Raw genomic sequence first — 15,138 nt, forward strand, 5'->3', positions numbered from 1 at the left:
GCTTGTAATCAGGTCTGTGAATACTGCTGTGCCTCACTATTGGGTAGATTTATCAAAACCTGTGTAAAGGAAGAAGGGTGCAGTTGCCCATAGCACCTAATCAGATTGCTTGTTTAATTTTTTTTAAAAGGCCTCTGAAAACAGGTTTTGATAAATCTCTCCCAATGTGTGCATTCACATCTCGGGTTGCAAATCCGGCAGCTGGATATAGCAAAGGAATTTCAAGACCACCTCCTGCAGTACCATTACCGGATCTGCCCTGTACCCCATTGATTATAATGAGCCGCCTGGAGTCAGTTCGCACATTTTTTTACCATATCTTTCGTTTAACTGTGGTCTGCTGCGCTTTCCAATCTGGTTCAAAAATGGGAACATCAGCCAACCGGAGACAATCAGCCAAATTTGCAATCAGATGTGAATGCACATTGGGCACCACTGGTCAAGCCTGGATCTTAGTTTGATAAACAATACTGAAGTACAGAACAACATAAAAAATACAAAAGTACAAAATCTGCAATGGCATCTTGACGTTGTGTAGATTTTTATATCTGCAGTACATCTTATCTGCCCCAGACTTCTGCTGTGGATTTCATCCACTAAAATGAAACAGGTAAAATCTGTGATTAAATACACAAGACCTGCGGATGTATGTATTTATACTGTTCAAAGCATAGTACATTTGCTTGAAAAGTGGTGTTTTTTTTTTTGTCTCGGCTTTGCATTTGAATGCCTGTGCCCATTTAAATGCTAAGTATTTTTAAAAAGTTCCATATGAAATGAAACCCTAAACTGACAGTCTGAACACTCACTTTCATACACCAGCAATGTCACAAACCATTAGCATCAATATGAAAAGCATCTTTCAGTCTCTCATTACAACAGCATGTAAGAAAGAAGTTCTATCAGTGACATCACAAGTATAACCAAATGTCGCCTTGGGGCACAGACAAACAAAGCAAGAAGCTCAGCACACCAAACCAATAACTATATAGGCTTATATTGTAGGGGAGCAAATCACTAAGGCTAGCACACAGCAGATATTACACCTTGTGTTGGCAATTCTCTCTCTCCATTCCTCTGACAAGAAGTCTCCACGTTCCAGCTAAAAGGAAAAAAAAATACAATTACTTCACACAAAAGGTACTAGAATTATGAAAAATGGGGCCGAAATTTTATTTAAGGAGTTCAAGAAAACAAGTACAAATACTTAAAAGGCACTTCTGTATAGCAATGTACTTATTTTTATAAAAGGTGTATCTTGTCCCGGGGTAATAACTGGCTTAATTAAAATGGCCGCCACACAAAACGCCATCCTAGTTCACACAGAAGGACAGGGTGCATCAAGCTACAGAGCTTGAGTGCAGTGTAACCCTTCCATCTGCTCGTGGCAGAGTATTCATGTACACTCAATAAGCCTAGGCCTACGTAATATGTTTTTGGTAAATTGCTGCACTATGGCAGGAGTACCCAACTACTTTTAGTAAGGGTCCGATTATCCAAGTCTTTCATCAGGTGAAGGTCAGAGCTAAAGTCTGGTTCAAATCTGGCGGCCATGGAACAAAACAAAAAAGGCTGCCTGTAGCCAAGTCAGAGTAAAGTCTTTGACACTGTGAATGCGCTGCTGACCACCCCCAGTCAGCCTCCTACTCTGCCCGTGTGTCCTGCTTCATCTGCTCATAACAGTAATATGCCACTTCAAGCAGACAGAGGGAGCTGCGAGTTGCGTACTTGCAGGTGCAGTGTACTCAGATATCGCACCCTCACTGCCTAGCAGAGGGAGCAACAGTGATGTCTGAGTACACTGCGCATGTGCGCACACATCTCCCAGCTCCCTCTGTGTTTGCTTGTAGTAGTGCATCTACAGCATCAAATATGCTACGGATGCGCTACATGTGACCTTCCCCTCAATTGTTAAAACAAGCAAGTGAGATGTGAGGAAGTAAATCTACTGTTCCCTGTATATTACTCTGAATATTATACTGCCGCACGCCATTCCCCTGGGTATAATAGTGCTGAATGCCATGCCCCGCTCACTGTGCCACTGAATAATACACTGCTGCACACCATGCCCTGGAATATTATATTACTGTAAGCAGTGCCCCAAAATATTGCCAAACACTATGCCCTTAAGCGAATAATTGTGCCACTCCTCCCCCAAAGTAATGGCCCCTGTGAACTTAAATCATTGTCTCCCAACCTTTGACTCTGCAGCTTTTGCAAACTACAACTCCCATCATGCACTGACAGAAGGTCATGATGGAAGCTGTAGTTGTGCAACAAGGCGAGAGGTACAGGTTGGGCAACAAAGCTGTTGGCCTAAGAACGCTCCTTTGTCCCAGGTCCTATGTTGATCTGCTGTTCTGGCCTCTGCGCTAATCACACTGTCTGCATCATAGAGGATGCGCTGGGTGGCTTGGGCAGGGAACTAATTTATTTTTTAAAAGAAGTGCTTCTTTTAAAAATAAAAAAAATTCCACTTAACAAATAAGGGACATTTTTAGGTTGCAGCATTATACTCTAGCCCAGTGGGCTCCAAACTGAGGTCCTAAAACGACTCTTGTAAATTAATTCCAGGTTTAGTTAGGTATACAGAGCAAGGAATAATACAAAAGTGAATAGACAAGTATATTTGATAGGTCCTGCCAAAGAATGCTTAGGAGTTTCTCATTACAATTACCAGGGTGTAGGTCTGTTAACCGCTAAAGTAGGAGAATCAGTAGTCTCTTTAAGACACCAATACAAATGACTATCCAAATGCTGCTGTTCCCTGCTTTGCGCTTCTCCTGTAATGCATGCGGCATATTTGGCGCTGCCAGCATCATCTGCTCTCGCCACGCCTGACTAAAAGAGGCCAGAGAAGTGGAGCAGCACGAGGAGACTAAGGTGAGTAACTGTGTTCCTCCAGTCTTCAGTTGTTGCAGAACTACATGTCCCATCATGACCTACTGTCACAGTTCAAGGGGGACACCATGGCACAGTTTATGTGGGGGCACAGTGGCATTCATTGAGTGGGCACAGACACTTTATGCATTGTTTTAAGTGACACAAAGACACAATCATTTTGTACAGGGTACAGGGCACAGGGTTTGTCAATATTATACCCAGGGGCACAGGGTTTGTCAATATTATACTCAGGGGCACAGTGTGTGCCAGAAATCTACCAAGGGGCACAGTGCTTGTGCCAGCAATCTACCCAGGGGCACAGTGTGTGCCAGCAATATATCCACACGTCATTTGACCCTAAATAATAAGAAGGTTCTTCAACAGGCAACCCCTATTTCTTTCATGGCACTGTGGTTGCCAGCTAAACCAGGCTGAAGCGTTCAGCTCAGACCTTCACCGGATGGCAGACCTGTATAAGAGGACCCTAACTTAAAAAAAGTAGAGTACCCCTGATCTAGAAGCTGCCAGACAAATTTAGTAGGCAGATGCAATTGGGCTGGTGGGCAGTGACAAAATGCTCAAAGGCTGGCCTTGCCTGGGCTCCTGCTCTGCTAGGGAACTAGGCTATATGTCAGTACTGGAAAGGACCATGGAGATTTAAGGAAAAAAAAAAAAAGGTATGCCCGGAAATTTTCCTATATAGAGTCATATACAAGTCCACTTTAAGAACTTTGAAAAAAATGCAAGCTTTTTTTTGTAAGATACGCTGAATAAAAAATAAAGCACTAGGGAGTTATTAGAATTGCATTAATAATGACGTATATGTAAGTAATTACAATCAGAGTAAAACGATTAGGAGAAAACTGTACAATTGAAAACTGGCTCTCCATAAATACGCAATTGGTGATAAATCTGGTGACCCTCCATGCCAAGGAAGTGTTGCAATCTGGTAGAGACAGTCCTGGGAAACCTTTCCTTTGCAGTGTGGGGGCTGCTAATGTCCCTTGTATCATTACTAGGGATGACTGTCCAGATCATCAGAGTAACAGCATGGGAAATGTGTTGCTACATAGCAAAGGCAGAATTGAAGAGTTCATCATGAGGCAGCTATTCTCTAATATGACCATAGGATTCCAACAGAACCTGGATTCGTCAATAAAGATTACACTGTTCAAGTCCAAGTCTAGGTTTCTTGTCCATTGCAAACGAAGGTGACTGTGGCTGACGTCAATGGCAGGAAAAGTAATGGACACCATATTTGCTTCTGCTAGTGTGTGTCACATAAAAGGAAGCCCAGCAGTCAATGATCTCTCACCAAGAGGTACACTACACAAAAGTAGCCTCAGAGCCTTCATAAAGGCAGCAGGAGGGGGCCCCTGTAGAATCTCTAATCAGACCACACCTGTAATCATTTAAATAGCTGCCTCTACATAACTGCATGGTAAGTTTTGCAGCAATCTGATATTTTTATCTGGGGGAGTTACTTTTTTTTGTCAATGAGTATTGCAATCCTATGCTTCTGAAGCAAATGTCAAAGCTCAATACTTACTGTATACTCTGCATGCTTTTTCCCATACCATTTCATCCATTTTCTGAATTCTTTATCCATAGTCTGCAAATAAAGAATTTCAATGCTATTTAGAAAAATGATATTTGCAACAATTAGACTGGTTTGTGTAGTATGGTTTTGATGGGGCCCATTCTGTCATTTATTTTGTTACAAAACACCCTCTATTCCAAGATATATGGACTTTATCCGAAGTCAGAAAAGGAACAGAAGCATGTTGAGCCAGATATATTGTCAGATTGTCCGAATTATAAAAATATATTAATTAAACCACACGGTCAATGGCGTACGTGCAAAAATTCCAAAGTCCAAAATAGCATACCATATTAAAAGAAAAATAAAGAAGCGATCAAAAAGGTTCGGCCAAAATAAAAATTGTCGCACAATGATTTTTTTTTTTCCGTTTCGCCATAGATTTTTGGGCAAAATGACTGATGTCATTACAAAGTAGAATTGGAAGCGGTGTCTGCCAGTGTTTGGTGATAACTGCACTTAGTTATACCCTCCTGTAGTCCAGGATGAGCATGTGCAGATTTTCTTGAGACAGTAAAGACCCAAATGTAAAGAGGAGATGGCACATGAGCAGAAGATCTTCCTGCGTTCAGCCGTTTTGACTGGATGAACACAGGGAAATGTAGTTTCGTGAAGACAACGTGCAGGACTGCTCACTTCCATCTGAGCAAAGCAAGGAGAAATGGGCTCAAGGGGACCAAACTGTGACAAACAGTAAACATAAATGCTCCAAGGTGTTTAACCCCCTGAAACCATTTTCTGGTCCAAAGAAAACCAAATACAGTTTATATGAAAACATTAAATAGGTTAGTCAATAGACAAACTCTACTTTTTGTTTACACTAAAAACAGGGCGAAATGTGGCATCTGCTTCAAGCATTATTAGTTTAGACATGCCATGCTATTGTACAAAACTTTTCATTTACATTGCCAACTAATAATTCTGTACACCCCATGGCAAAAGGGTTTATACACAATCTCCCTATGTTGTAATATACACTGCTCAAAAAAATTAAAGGGAACACTAAGATCGTTTGAAATACCTTTGTCTATTACATAATTTTTGTGTGATTTTGTTGTCAGCACATTCAACTATCAATGGAAATCAAATTTATCAACCCATGGAGGTCTGGATATGGAGTCACACTCAAAATCTAAGTGGAAAACCACATTACAGGTGGATCTAACTGTGATGTAATGTTCTTAAAACAAGTCAAAATGAGGCTCAGTAGTGTGTGTGGCCTCCACGTGCCCGTATGACCTCTCTACAATGCCTGGGCATGCTCCTGATGAGGTGGCGGATGGTCTCCTGAGGGATGTCCTCCCAGACCTGGACTAAAGCATCAGCCAACTCCTGCACTGTCTGTGATGCAATGTGACATTGGTGGATGGAGCGAGACATGATGTCCCAGATGTGCTCAATCAGATTCAGGTATGGGCAACGGGCGGGCCAGTCCATAGCATCAATGCCTTCCTAACTGCTGACACACTCCAGCCACATGAGGTCTAGCATTGTCTTGCATTAGGAGGAACCCAGGGCCAACCGCACCAGCATATGGTCTCACAAGGGGTCTGAAGATCTCACCTCAGTCCCTAATGGCAGTCAGGCTACCTCTGGCAAGCACATGGAGGGCTGTGCGGCCCCGCCAAAGAAATGCCACCGCACACCATTACAGACCCACCGCCAAATCGGTCATGCTGGAGGATGTTGCATGCAGCAGAACGTTTTCCACAGCGTCTCCAGACTGTCACATGTGCTCAGTGTGAACCCGCTTTCATCTGTGAAGACCACAGGGTGCCAGTGGCGAATTTGCCAATCTTTGTGTTTTCTGGCAAATGCCAAACATCCTGCACGGTGTTGGGCTATAAGCACAACCCCCACCTGTGGATGTCAGGCCCTCCTACCACCCTCATGGAGTCAGTTTCTGACCGTTTAATTGGACACATGCAGATTTGTTGGGTGCTGGAGGAAAGGCAGAGGTAGTGGTCCCGCTGCTGGGTTATTGCCCTCCTACGGCCTCCTCCACGTCTCCTGGTAGCGCCTTGATGCTCTGGACACTACGCTGACAGACACAGCAAACCTTGCCACAGCTTGCAATGATGTGCCTTCCTGGATGAGCTGCACTGCCTGAGCCACTTGTGAGGGTTGTAGACTCGGTGCTTTCACTCTAGTGGTAGCATGAGACTGCCAGCATTCAAAAGTAACCAAAACATCAGCCAGGAAGCATAGAACCTGTTAAGTGGTCTATGGTCACCACCTGCAGAACCCCTCCTTTATTGTGGGAGTCTTGCTAATTGCCTATAATTTCCACCTGTTGTCTGTTCTATTTGCACAACAGCATGTGAAATTGATTGTCAATCAGTGTTGCTTCCTGAGTGGACAGTGTGATTGACTTGGAGTTACATTGTGTTCCAAGTGCTCCCTTTATTTTTTTGAGCAGTGTATGTTAATGGCTTGTCATATCACAAACCATCACATAAGGATTTCCAACAATCCTAGGAAGAACGTATGTGATATTGAGTGAGCACAAAAATGACATAATCCATTAAATGTAACATTACACATCCTAATAAGGACCGTTCATCTTTAATGGACTGTAGTCTTGACAACCCCTTTTCTAATTGAAGCAGAACTAATGAGTCTGCATAAAGAACCCCCAATGATCACCTGATCGTTATGGGAGTGGAGGCTGATCATACATGTATATGTAGTGTAGGATGTCAGTCATGTAAATAAAAAGCCATACCCCAAAGGAGGAGTCAATATTAGTCCTCTGAATAGCAGCAGTAGGACCAGGTCAATGCTGCAAACAACACTTACCTCTGCATACTTAGCTGGGATGTCTGCCTTCTCCACTCCATAATGGTGTTTACATCCTGTAGCTGCAGCCACCTGAAGAACAACTTGCCCAACACCTGAAAAGAAAAAAAGTTATTATAAACTAAAAGCAAGGAAACTCTTTCCTTTATAACAATGAAAGTACAACTATATTTACACCAATTGATAATTGATTAACACACAATAAAGTGAACAGACTTAAGGGAGTTAGCAGTTACCCATAGGAACCAGATTGCTTTAATTTATTTTTAAATTTTTTTGGCAAATGTTGGCAACTGTGCCACTTTTCATTTACACAGGATTAAATAAATTTAGCTTTAAAGAGTACCTGTCAAGATCTTTTTACATTTTATAATCCTCCCAGTTCACTGCCCCCATGATGATAACCACCCTTTGTCTTTATTTTTTATTATTTTTTTTTTAGTTTTCTACCTTCATATTGCTCTGTATTTTCTTCTCAGTCAGATTCACAGACTGGGAAGAGGCGTTACCTCATCTGAAGCCATACAGGGGAGAACTTCCTCCCTCACTCTGCTACACACAGCCCAGAGCAGTTCAGTGTGTGAGATGAGCGATGATTGGTTAAAGACTGCACACGCCTTCCTAAGCATTTCCTGATTTTGGACTTCTGCCAGGCCAGCAGGAATCCAAAGTCTGTACAAGAAATAGGGGGAAATATGCTCTGAACAAGAAGGGTGACATCTAGTAGCAGCTTTTTTTAAACACAAATAAAACATAGAAAACTTTAATTTTATTTTTTTTTCAACAAAGTACATTAAAAAATTTTTTATTTACCATAATGAGTGCCCATTTAACCCCTTCCTGACCATTTTGGCCTTAACCCCTTGGTTTTTCTATTTTTGCACCCCACCCTCCTTTCTCCTCATCTCCTTAAAATTCATACGCTTTTAGTTTTCCACCTACAGACCTATATAAAGGGCTTGCTTTATGCGCTACCAATTTTACTTTGTAATGACATTAGTAATTTCACCACAAAATCTATGAAGAAGGCACAATATAATCATTTGTGGGAAAAGTTGGGGGGAAAAAAAAACAAAAACGCCATTTTGTAATTTTTAGTGGCTTCTGTTGCTACGCAGTGCAATTTTCAGTAAAAATTACACCTTAGACAGTTTTTATTCTGCAGGTCCATACGATTAAAATGATACCCAACTCTGATTTTATTTTACTTCTGTTAAAAAAAAAAAAAATTATAACTTTGTGCATGAAAAGGAGTACATTTAAAATTGTAATTTTATAACTTTTTATATTTTTCAGTATATGGGGATGTGTGAGTGCTTATTTTTTGCGCCGTGATCTGTAGTTTTTAATCGGTGTCATTTTTGTTTTGATGGGACTTTTTGATAAATTTTTAAACTTTTTTTTAAAAAGGTATACAAAATTACCACCTTTTTTGTCCCCATAGGGCATTATTACATGCACCCTTGGATTGCATACAGTGCTCAATACTATGCCATAGCATAGCATTGATCAGTGTTATTTGTGCTCGATTGCTCCAGGCTGCTGAAGTAGCCTGGAGCATGGAGGAACAGATCGGACAGCGAGGAGGCAGGTAAGGGCCCTCACAAAGTTGAGGTTGATGCCAGTCATCACAGTGATCGGTGATGTCCGGCATTTAACACGGGTCACGGCGACTAATAGACGCCGGTATCACCCTGATATGATGAGGGGTCAGCTTGTGAGCCCATGTCAAAGCAGATGAGAGGGCGCAGGGTGTACAGGTACGCCTTGTATCCTTAAGAGTTTAAGGACACAGCTAACTTTTCATTTGTGTTTTCCTCCTCACCTTTTTTGGAGACCTAACTTAATTTTTTCATCCACAGAGCCATGTGGGGGCTTGTTTTTGCAGGACCAAGCAAGTGTAACAAAAAAGGAGATTTTTTTAGACTTAACGTAAAATCTCTTTCTCGAAGGATCCATTGGGGGACACAGACTCTGGGGACACAGACTCTGGGTATATGCTGCTGTCTCTAGGAGGCTCGACACTATGGTAACCAAAAAGTCGGCTCCTCCCAGCAGGATATACCCGCCTCCAGGCCACTGCGCAATTCAGTTTTAGTCCCAGAGCAATAGGAGGAAACAGTCAGGTCAAAGGAAAAAAAACAAAAAAAAAAAAAACCATGAACTGTCCGAGAACCAGAAGAAAAAAAATAACTGAACACTCCCTCGGACAGATAACCAAAAAGGAACCCCTGAAAAGGGCGGGAGCTGTGTCCCCCAATGGATCCTTCGAGAAAGATTTTACGGTAAGTCTAAAAAATCTCCTTTTCTCTATCGGCTCCATTGGGGGACACAGACTCTGGGATGTACCAATGCCGTCCCTTGGGTGGGCAGAGAAAAAAGGTCAGGCAGTCGGCTGTACCACCGCCGCCTGCAACACTTTACGGCCCAGACTAGCATCAGCCGATGCGAAGGTATGAGCCTGGTAGAATCTCGAAAAAGTGTGCAAAGACGACCAGGTGGCCGCTTTACAGATCTGCGAGGCCGAGGCCTTGTTTCTGAGAGCCCAGGATGCTCCCACAGAGTGGGTGGAATGAGCCAAGACCCTGAGGGGTGGGATCTTCCCCTTGCAGCGGTAAGCTTCCGAAATAGCACATCGGATCCACCGAGAAATGGTGGCCTTTGAAGCAGGCTGTCCCTTCCGACGGCCTTCCGTAAGGACGAAAAAAGAATCGCACTGACGAAAGGAAGAGGTGACAGAAAGATAAGTCCGAACAGCTCGTACCACATCCAAATTTGTGGAGCAGGCGCTCCCTGGGATGAGAAGAAGTGGGACAAAAGGACGATGTCCTCGTTGAGATGAAAAGCCGAAACAACCTTTAGGCAAGAAAGACTGATCTGGCCGGAAAACAACCTTGTCCTGATTAACTATCAGGAAAGGAGAATGGAAGGAGAGTGCTGCCAGTTCAGATACTCTCCTAATGGAAGTAATAGCTATAAGAAAAGCCACCTTCCAGGATAGGAGGTGAACGGGAACCTCCCTAAGAGGCTCAAAAGGTGCGTCCTGGAGAGCGCTGAGAACTAAGTTCAGGTCCCAAGGGGGAAAAGGGGACCGATAAGGAGGGACAGCGTGTGCCACACCCTGAAGGAAGGTCCGGACATGAGAGTTGGAAGCCAGAGGATGCTGAAAGAGAATGGAAAGGGACAAAACCTGACCCTTAAGGGAGCTGAGAGCCAGTCCTTGTTCCAACCCCGACTGCAAAAAGGAGAGGAGACAGGGAACAGAAAAGGTAACTGGAGAGAAAGTCTGAGCTTCGCATCAACGAAAGTAAGCCCACCAGGTACGGTGATACATTTTCGCAAAGGAGGGCTTGCGAGCCCTGAGCATGGTGCGAATTACCTGGGAAGAGAAGCCGCTGGCCCTTAGAACCGCGGTCTCAGCCGCCACGCCGTCAAATGCAGCCACTGTAAATTGGGGTGGCAAAGGGGACCCTGTGACAGTAGTCCAGAAGCCAGACCACGTCTGTGTACCATGCCCTTCGAGGCCAGTCTGGAGCCACCAGAATGGCGGGAACTCCTTCCGCCTTGAGCTTCCTCAGAACCCTGGGAAGCAGGGGGAGAGGAGGGAACAGGTAGGACAGGACAAAGCCCGACCACAGAATTACTAGGGCATCCACAGCTAAAGCCAGGGATAGATAGATAGAGAGATATAGAGAGGACTTGTCTCGGTTGACCATCCACCCGAAGTGACATAAGGTCTGAAGAGTAAGGCTCACATTCTCCAGAGCCTGGGCTCTGGTGGACACCTTGATGAGGAGGTCGTCCAAGTAGGGTATCACTGACACCCCTCTGGACCGTAACAGAGCTACCACAGGCGCCAGAATCTTGGTAAAGACTCGTGGCGCTGTGGCCAGACCGAAGGGGAGACCCACAAATTGATAATGACCTTCCGGAACCACAAAGCGGAGGTACCGCTGGTGTCCAGGAAAAATTGAAACGTGGAGGTAGGCATCCTTTATTTCCACCGAGGAAAGAAACTCCCTCTGATCCATTGATGCCACCACCGAACTGAGAGATTCCATTTGTAAATGGCAGATAAGACTATGTTGGTTGAGACGTTTGAGATCCAGGATCGGCCGCACAGAACCGTTTTTCTTGGGAACCACGAAAAGATTGGAATAGAAACCCCGAAAGTGTTCCCTTGAAGGAACTGGGACAATGACACCCTGGACGAGAAGGGACTGAAGAGCCTCCCGAAATTCCCTCGCAAGCGAGGGAGATCGGGGAGCACGTGAGAAAAAAAAAAACGATCCCTCGGAAGGGAGGCAAATTCTATCCGGTATCCGCTGGACACCACGTCCCTGACCCAGGAGTCCTGAATGTGCGTGGTCCAAACGTCTCGAAAGAGCAAGAGGCGACCTCCCACCCGAGAAAAAGCTGCGGGTGGGGGTGTTCCTTTATGCAGAAGTGGGCTTGCAGTTTGGCCGCAAAACGGTTGTGTCCGACTTCCAAGAGGGATGGGCTTTGAAAAAAGGGGCCTTCTTGTCACGTGGGGGCGCCTGGCCGGACCCCTTAGAGGGGTCAGACGTCCGAAAGGAAGAAGACTTTCTGCGGAAAGAAGTGTTAGACTTGTTTTGAGGTAATAAAGAGCTCTTGCCACCTGTCGCCTCAGATAATCTCATCCAGGCGCTTGCCGAAAAGTCGGGAACCGGTAAAAGGAATCTCTGTGAAAGACTTCTTAGATGCAGCATCCGCGTTCCAAGTTTTAAGCCAAATGGGAATGCCAAACCGAAAGGGCCTTAGACACCCAGGTGGAGGCGAAGGTAGGAACCCGCTGCTTCAAAGGCAAACTTCGCTAAGGACTCAACCTTTTTGTCTGCCGGATCCTTGAAGGCAGCTGCATCCGCCAGCGGCAAAATAGTAGCTTTAGAGAGGCGGGAAACCGGAGGATCCACCAACTGAGAGGAAGTCACTTTGGAGACAAGGTCCTTGGCTTGAACCTTTTTCAGTCCCTGAAACTTCTTTTCAGGATGCATCCAGGCAGATTCTAGAATGGCATCAAATTCAGTGTGAGAGCTGAACACTTTGGGTGTCGGTCGGGCACGATGAAAGGATACTTCTGGAGCTGTGTCCGAAGTTCCTGGGTCCTCTAGGTTAAAGGTGTCTCTTATGGCCATAACCAATGAGTTCACCGTGTCCACTGAGTCCAAACGCTCCTCTGAATCGGATGCAGAATTGGACACCAGTTCTCTAGGAGAGTGTGAATGAGTGGAGGCGGCCCGGGAAGAGGGAGACTCCGACCTGGTACGTGGCTCAGGAGACCCAGGGCGGTGACCACGAGAACGTCCTCTGGAAGAGTGACGCTTGAGGCTTGAAGAAGTGGTCGGGCGAGACCTGCGAGAGGAACGCCTGTGTCTACCAGAAGACTCCGGGGATGAGTCAGAGGAGACACCCCATTATGCTTATGTGAAGTGTAGGGAGAAGGGGAACGGGACCTTCTAGAGGGCCGGTGAAGGGTAGACCTCTCCAAGGCAGTCACCATGGAATGGGAGACCTGTGCCAAGCAGGAGGGGCGGCCGAACCCACCAAGTCTGAAGAAGCACCTGGGTTAGAAATAGCAGGGAGGTCTGGGGGAGAAGGCAGAACAAGTGAGTTCAGCAGAACCTGCCATTTTTGCAGAGCAAATTCTACAAGCCTAATGGGTAACTAACATTCCCGATATCTGCTTAGAGGGAGGAACAGTTCTGGGCACGGACATAGCTTAAAAAAAAAAAATATGAACAGTCTAACCCAAGTCTGTGTCCCAAGGTAGCTGCTGTGAGGAGAACTCCGCACCGTGGCTGTGAGGAGAGAGGAAAGACACCGGCCAATAGGATTAAGAGGTCGGGTCAGAGGCAAGGGCACTGTGATTGGCCCCTGCACGGCCCCAAACGTACGCACGGCGCTGATTGGCGGCTAATTTGCGCTACTGAAGCGCTTATGCTGACTGGTGGGCGGAGCTAACGTCCGCCGGGCCGCTGAAGAAACACAGCGGGACTTCGTAATGGCGCCCGCTCCGAACCCCGAGCGCACACGCCGCCTGTAGTGAGCTGCTATGCGCCCGGGGAACGGAGCAGGCGAAGTGAAAATGCGCACACGCCCGCAGGGAGAAACCTCCGGCGTGTATAAGTAAAAACGCAATGCCCAAATAAAGTGCACCTACTGTGACACACTGCCCCATAGCTCCACTTCTCCCTCATATAATATAAAACAATCCCCCTGCAGTGAAGAATAAAGTATCCCACGGCCAGCCCCAGCTTCAGTAGGATAGGTCCAAAAAACAGGGTTCTCCAGCTGTTGCAAGACCTAGGGAGAGAAAAATACTCACCTATGCTGAAGAACTTACCTAAAGAAGTCTTCAGAATGTAGTCTTCAGTCAGCATTTTCACCTGCAGCAAGCCAAGCTCATAGCAAGGCAAACAGGGAAGTAGGGGGACCCGGACCCATGAGGTACAACCCCAAGCGCTGACTGTTAAGGAGAGGGGGTAAACAGTACATCCAAGATGCCTGTCACCTCTCGTAATGGAGAAACAGTGAACCAAAGTTCCTGAGTCCCCACCTGAAAACAGAAAAAGGAATAAAGCACTAACTTATTCCCTAAACCTAAAAAATATGAGACCTGGTTAAGACACTAAGCAAAAACTGAATTTCTCAGTGACCTGGAGGCGGGTATATCCTGCTGGGAGGAGCCGGCTTTTTGGTTACCATACTGTCAGAGTCTGTGTCCCCCAATGGAGCAGATAGAGAAATAGGACTTTATTGCCATCAAAGATCACCACCAATAGAAAATGTGGCTACACGCATCTTACTTCCTCAATTTCTTTCCTGTGTTTATACCATTTCAAAGTGAAATTTGTTTGTCATAAGTTCCCTGATGAGGTCATATGCAATAGTAACATTTTGGGATGTAACATGGGGTGCTAGCACAGAAATACACCGCGTACACTACTCTAAAACTCCCCAGCATACTCGTAGCCCAAAACTTCTTCAAGATGACGAAATCAGGAGACCTATGCCCAGAATTTCTAAAGGCATTTTATAAGCAAATCATCTCAGGGCAAGTCTTAGGCTACAAAAGTGCCCAGGAGTTTTAAACAGATCCTCCACTGGACATGACAGGCACTCTTTATTATGTAGTTACACTGGCTATAATGGGATAAAGTGCTGTTTTTGTTCTAAACCTGAACAAACTATTTTTAAATGGTTTATAATAGCTAGGTGTGTAGGGCAATGGTTCTATCTGATGTACTGGTGAGTACTTGGGGCGCTAAGGTACTGTTGGGTACTTCCGGCTGGAATTCAATTGAAGCTGTTTTTCTATGATTCTTACAACACATATATAACATCCACCAGTAATAAAACACCAGTGATAGAAAATGATCTGGTTCTAATTATTTGTGTGCGAAAAATTCATAGCTGTGTGAAAAAAAGCCTCTTTTGAACAATCTTAAGAGTAACGCATTAAGTCTTACATGGCAAAATCACTCACCGCTGCCAAGGTCAACAAACAGATCATCCTCAGTCATTTTAATTTCATCTATCATTTGGGCCACCAAATCAAATGATGTTTCACCATAAACTTCCGGGGAGAAAGGCTCATAGTTATTTAGCTTCTCTGGATCAGTTACCGAGTGGTTGTAGACTTGCTGTAATATGTGACGAAGGAGACCTGTGGACGGGAGAGTGTTCAACTTCATGGGCTGAGTGGTACCTTTCCACTGTCAGGAGGAAAAAAAAAAAAGAAAGAAAACCAATGAGTAGATGTCTGGTTTACATAGGACAAAACACTTAATCTTTAACACATTTGTAAGTACACACACAAAAATAATAACAATGGA

The 15,138-nt window shown here is 44.9% G+C and overlaps 1 protein-coding gene and 1 long non-coding RNA gene across 3 annotated transcripts in view; one reads left to right on the forward strand and one right to left on the reverse strand.

Moving 5' to 3' along the window:
- DOT1L (DOT1 like histone lysine methyltransferase) overlaps nt 1-15,138 on the reverse strand; it is a 160,022-nt gene that overhangs the window by 97,294 nt on the left and 47,590 nt on the right. For both annotated transcript variants that reach the window (XM_056574229.1, XM_056574240.1), the window contains exons 5-8: nt 14,790-15,018; nt 7,283-7,377; nt 4,433-4,495; nt 1,047-1,102 (exon numbers count right to left, since the gene is read on the reverse strand). In XM_056574229.1, coding sequence (XP_056430204.1) covers nt 1,047-1,102; nt 4,433-4,495; nt 7,283-7,377; nt 14,790-15,018 — 443 coding nt within the window. The remainder of the gene's footprint in view (nt 1-1,046; nt 1,103-4,432; nt 4,496-7,282; nt 7,378-14,789; nt 15,019-15,138) is intronic.
- The window catches only part of LOC130369244 (uncharacterized), a 30,714-nt gene continuing 16,578 nt past the window's right edge, over nt 1,003-15,138 (forward strand). Inside the window, exon 1 of the long non-coding RNA XR_008892704.1 lies at nt 1,003-1,140. This is a non-coding gene — a long non-coding RNA (uncharacterized LOC130369244). The remainder of the gene's footprint in view (nt 1,141-15,138) is intronic.

This window comes from Hyla sarda, chromosome 1 (genome assembly GCF_029499605.1).
Source record: "Hyla sarda isolate aHylSar1 chromosome 1, aHylSar1.hap1, whole genome shotgun sequence".
NCBI classification, from domain to species: domain Eukaryota; kingdom Metazoa; phylum Chordata; class Amphibia; order Anura; family Hylidae; genus Hyla; species Hyla sarda.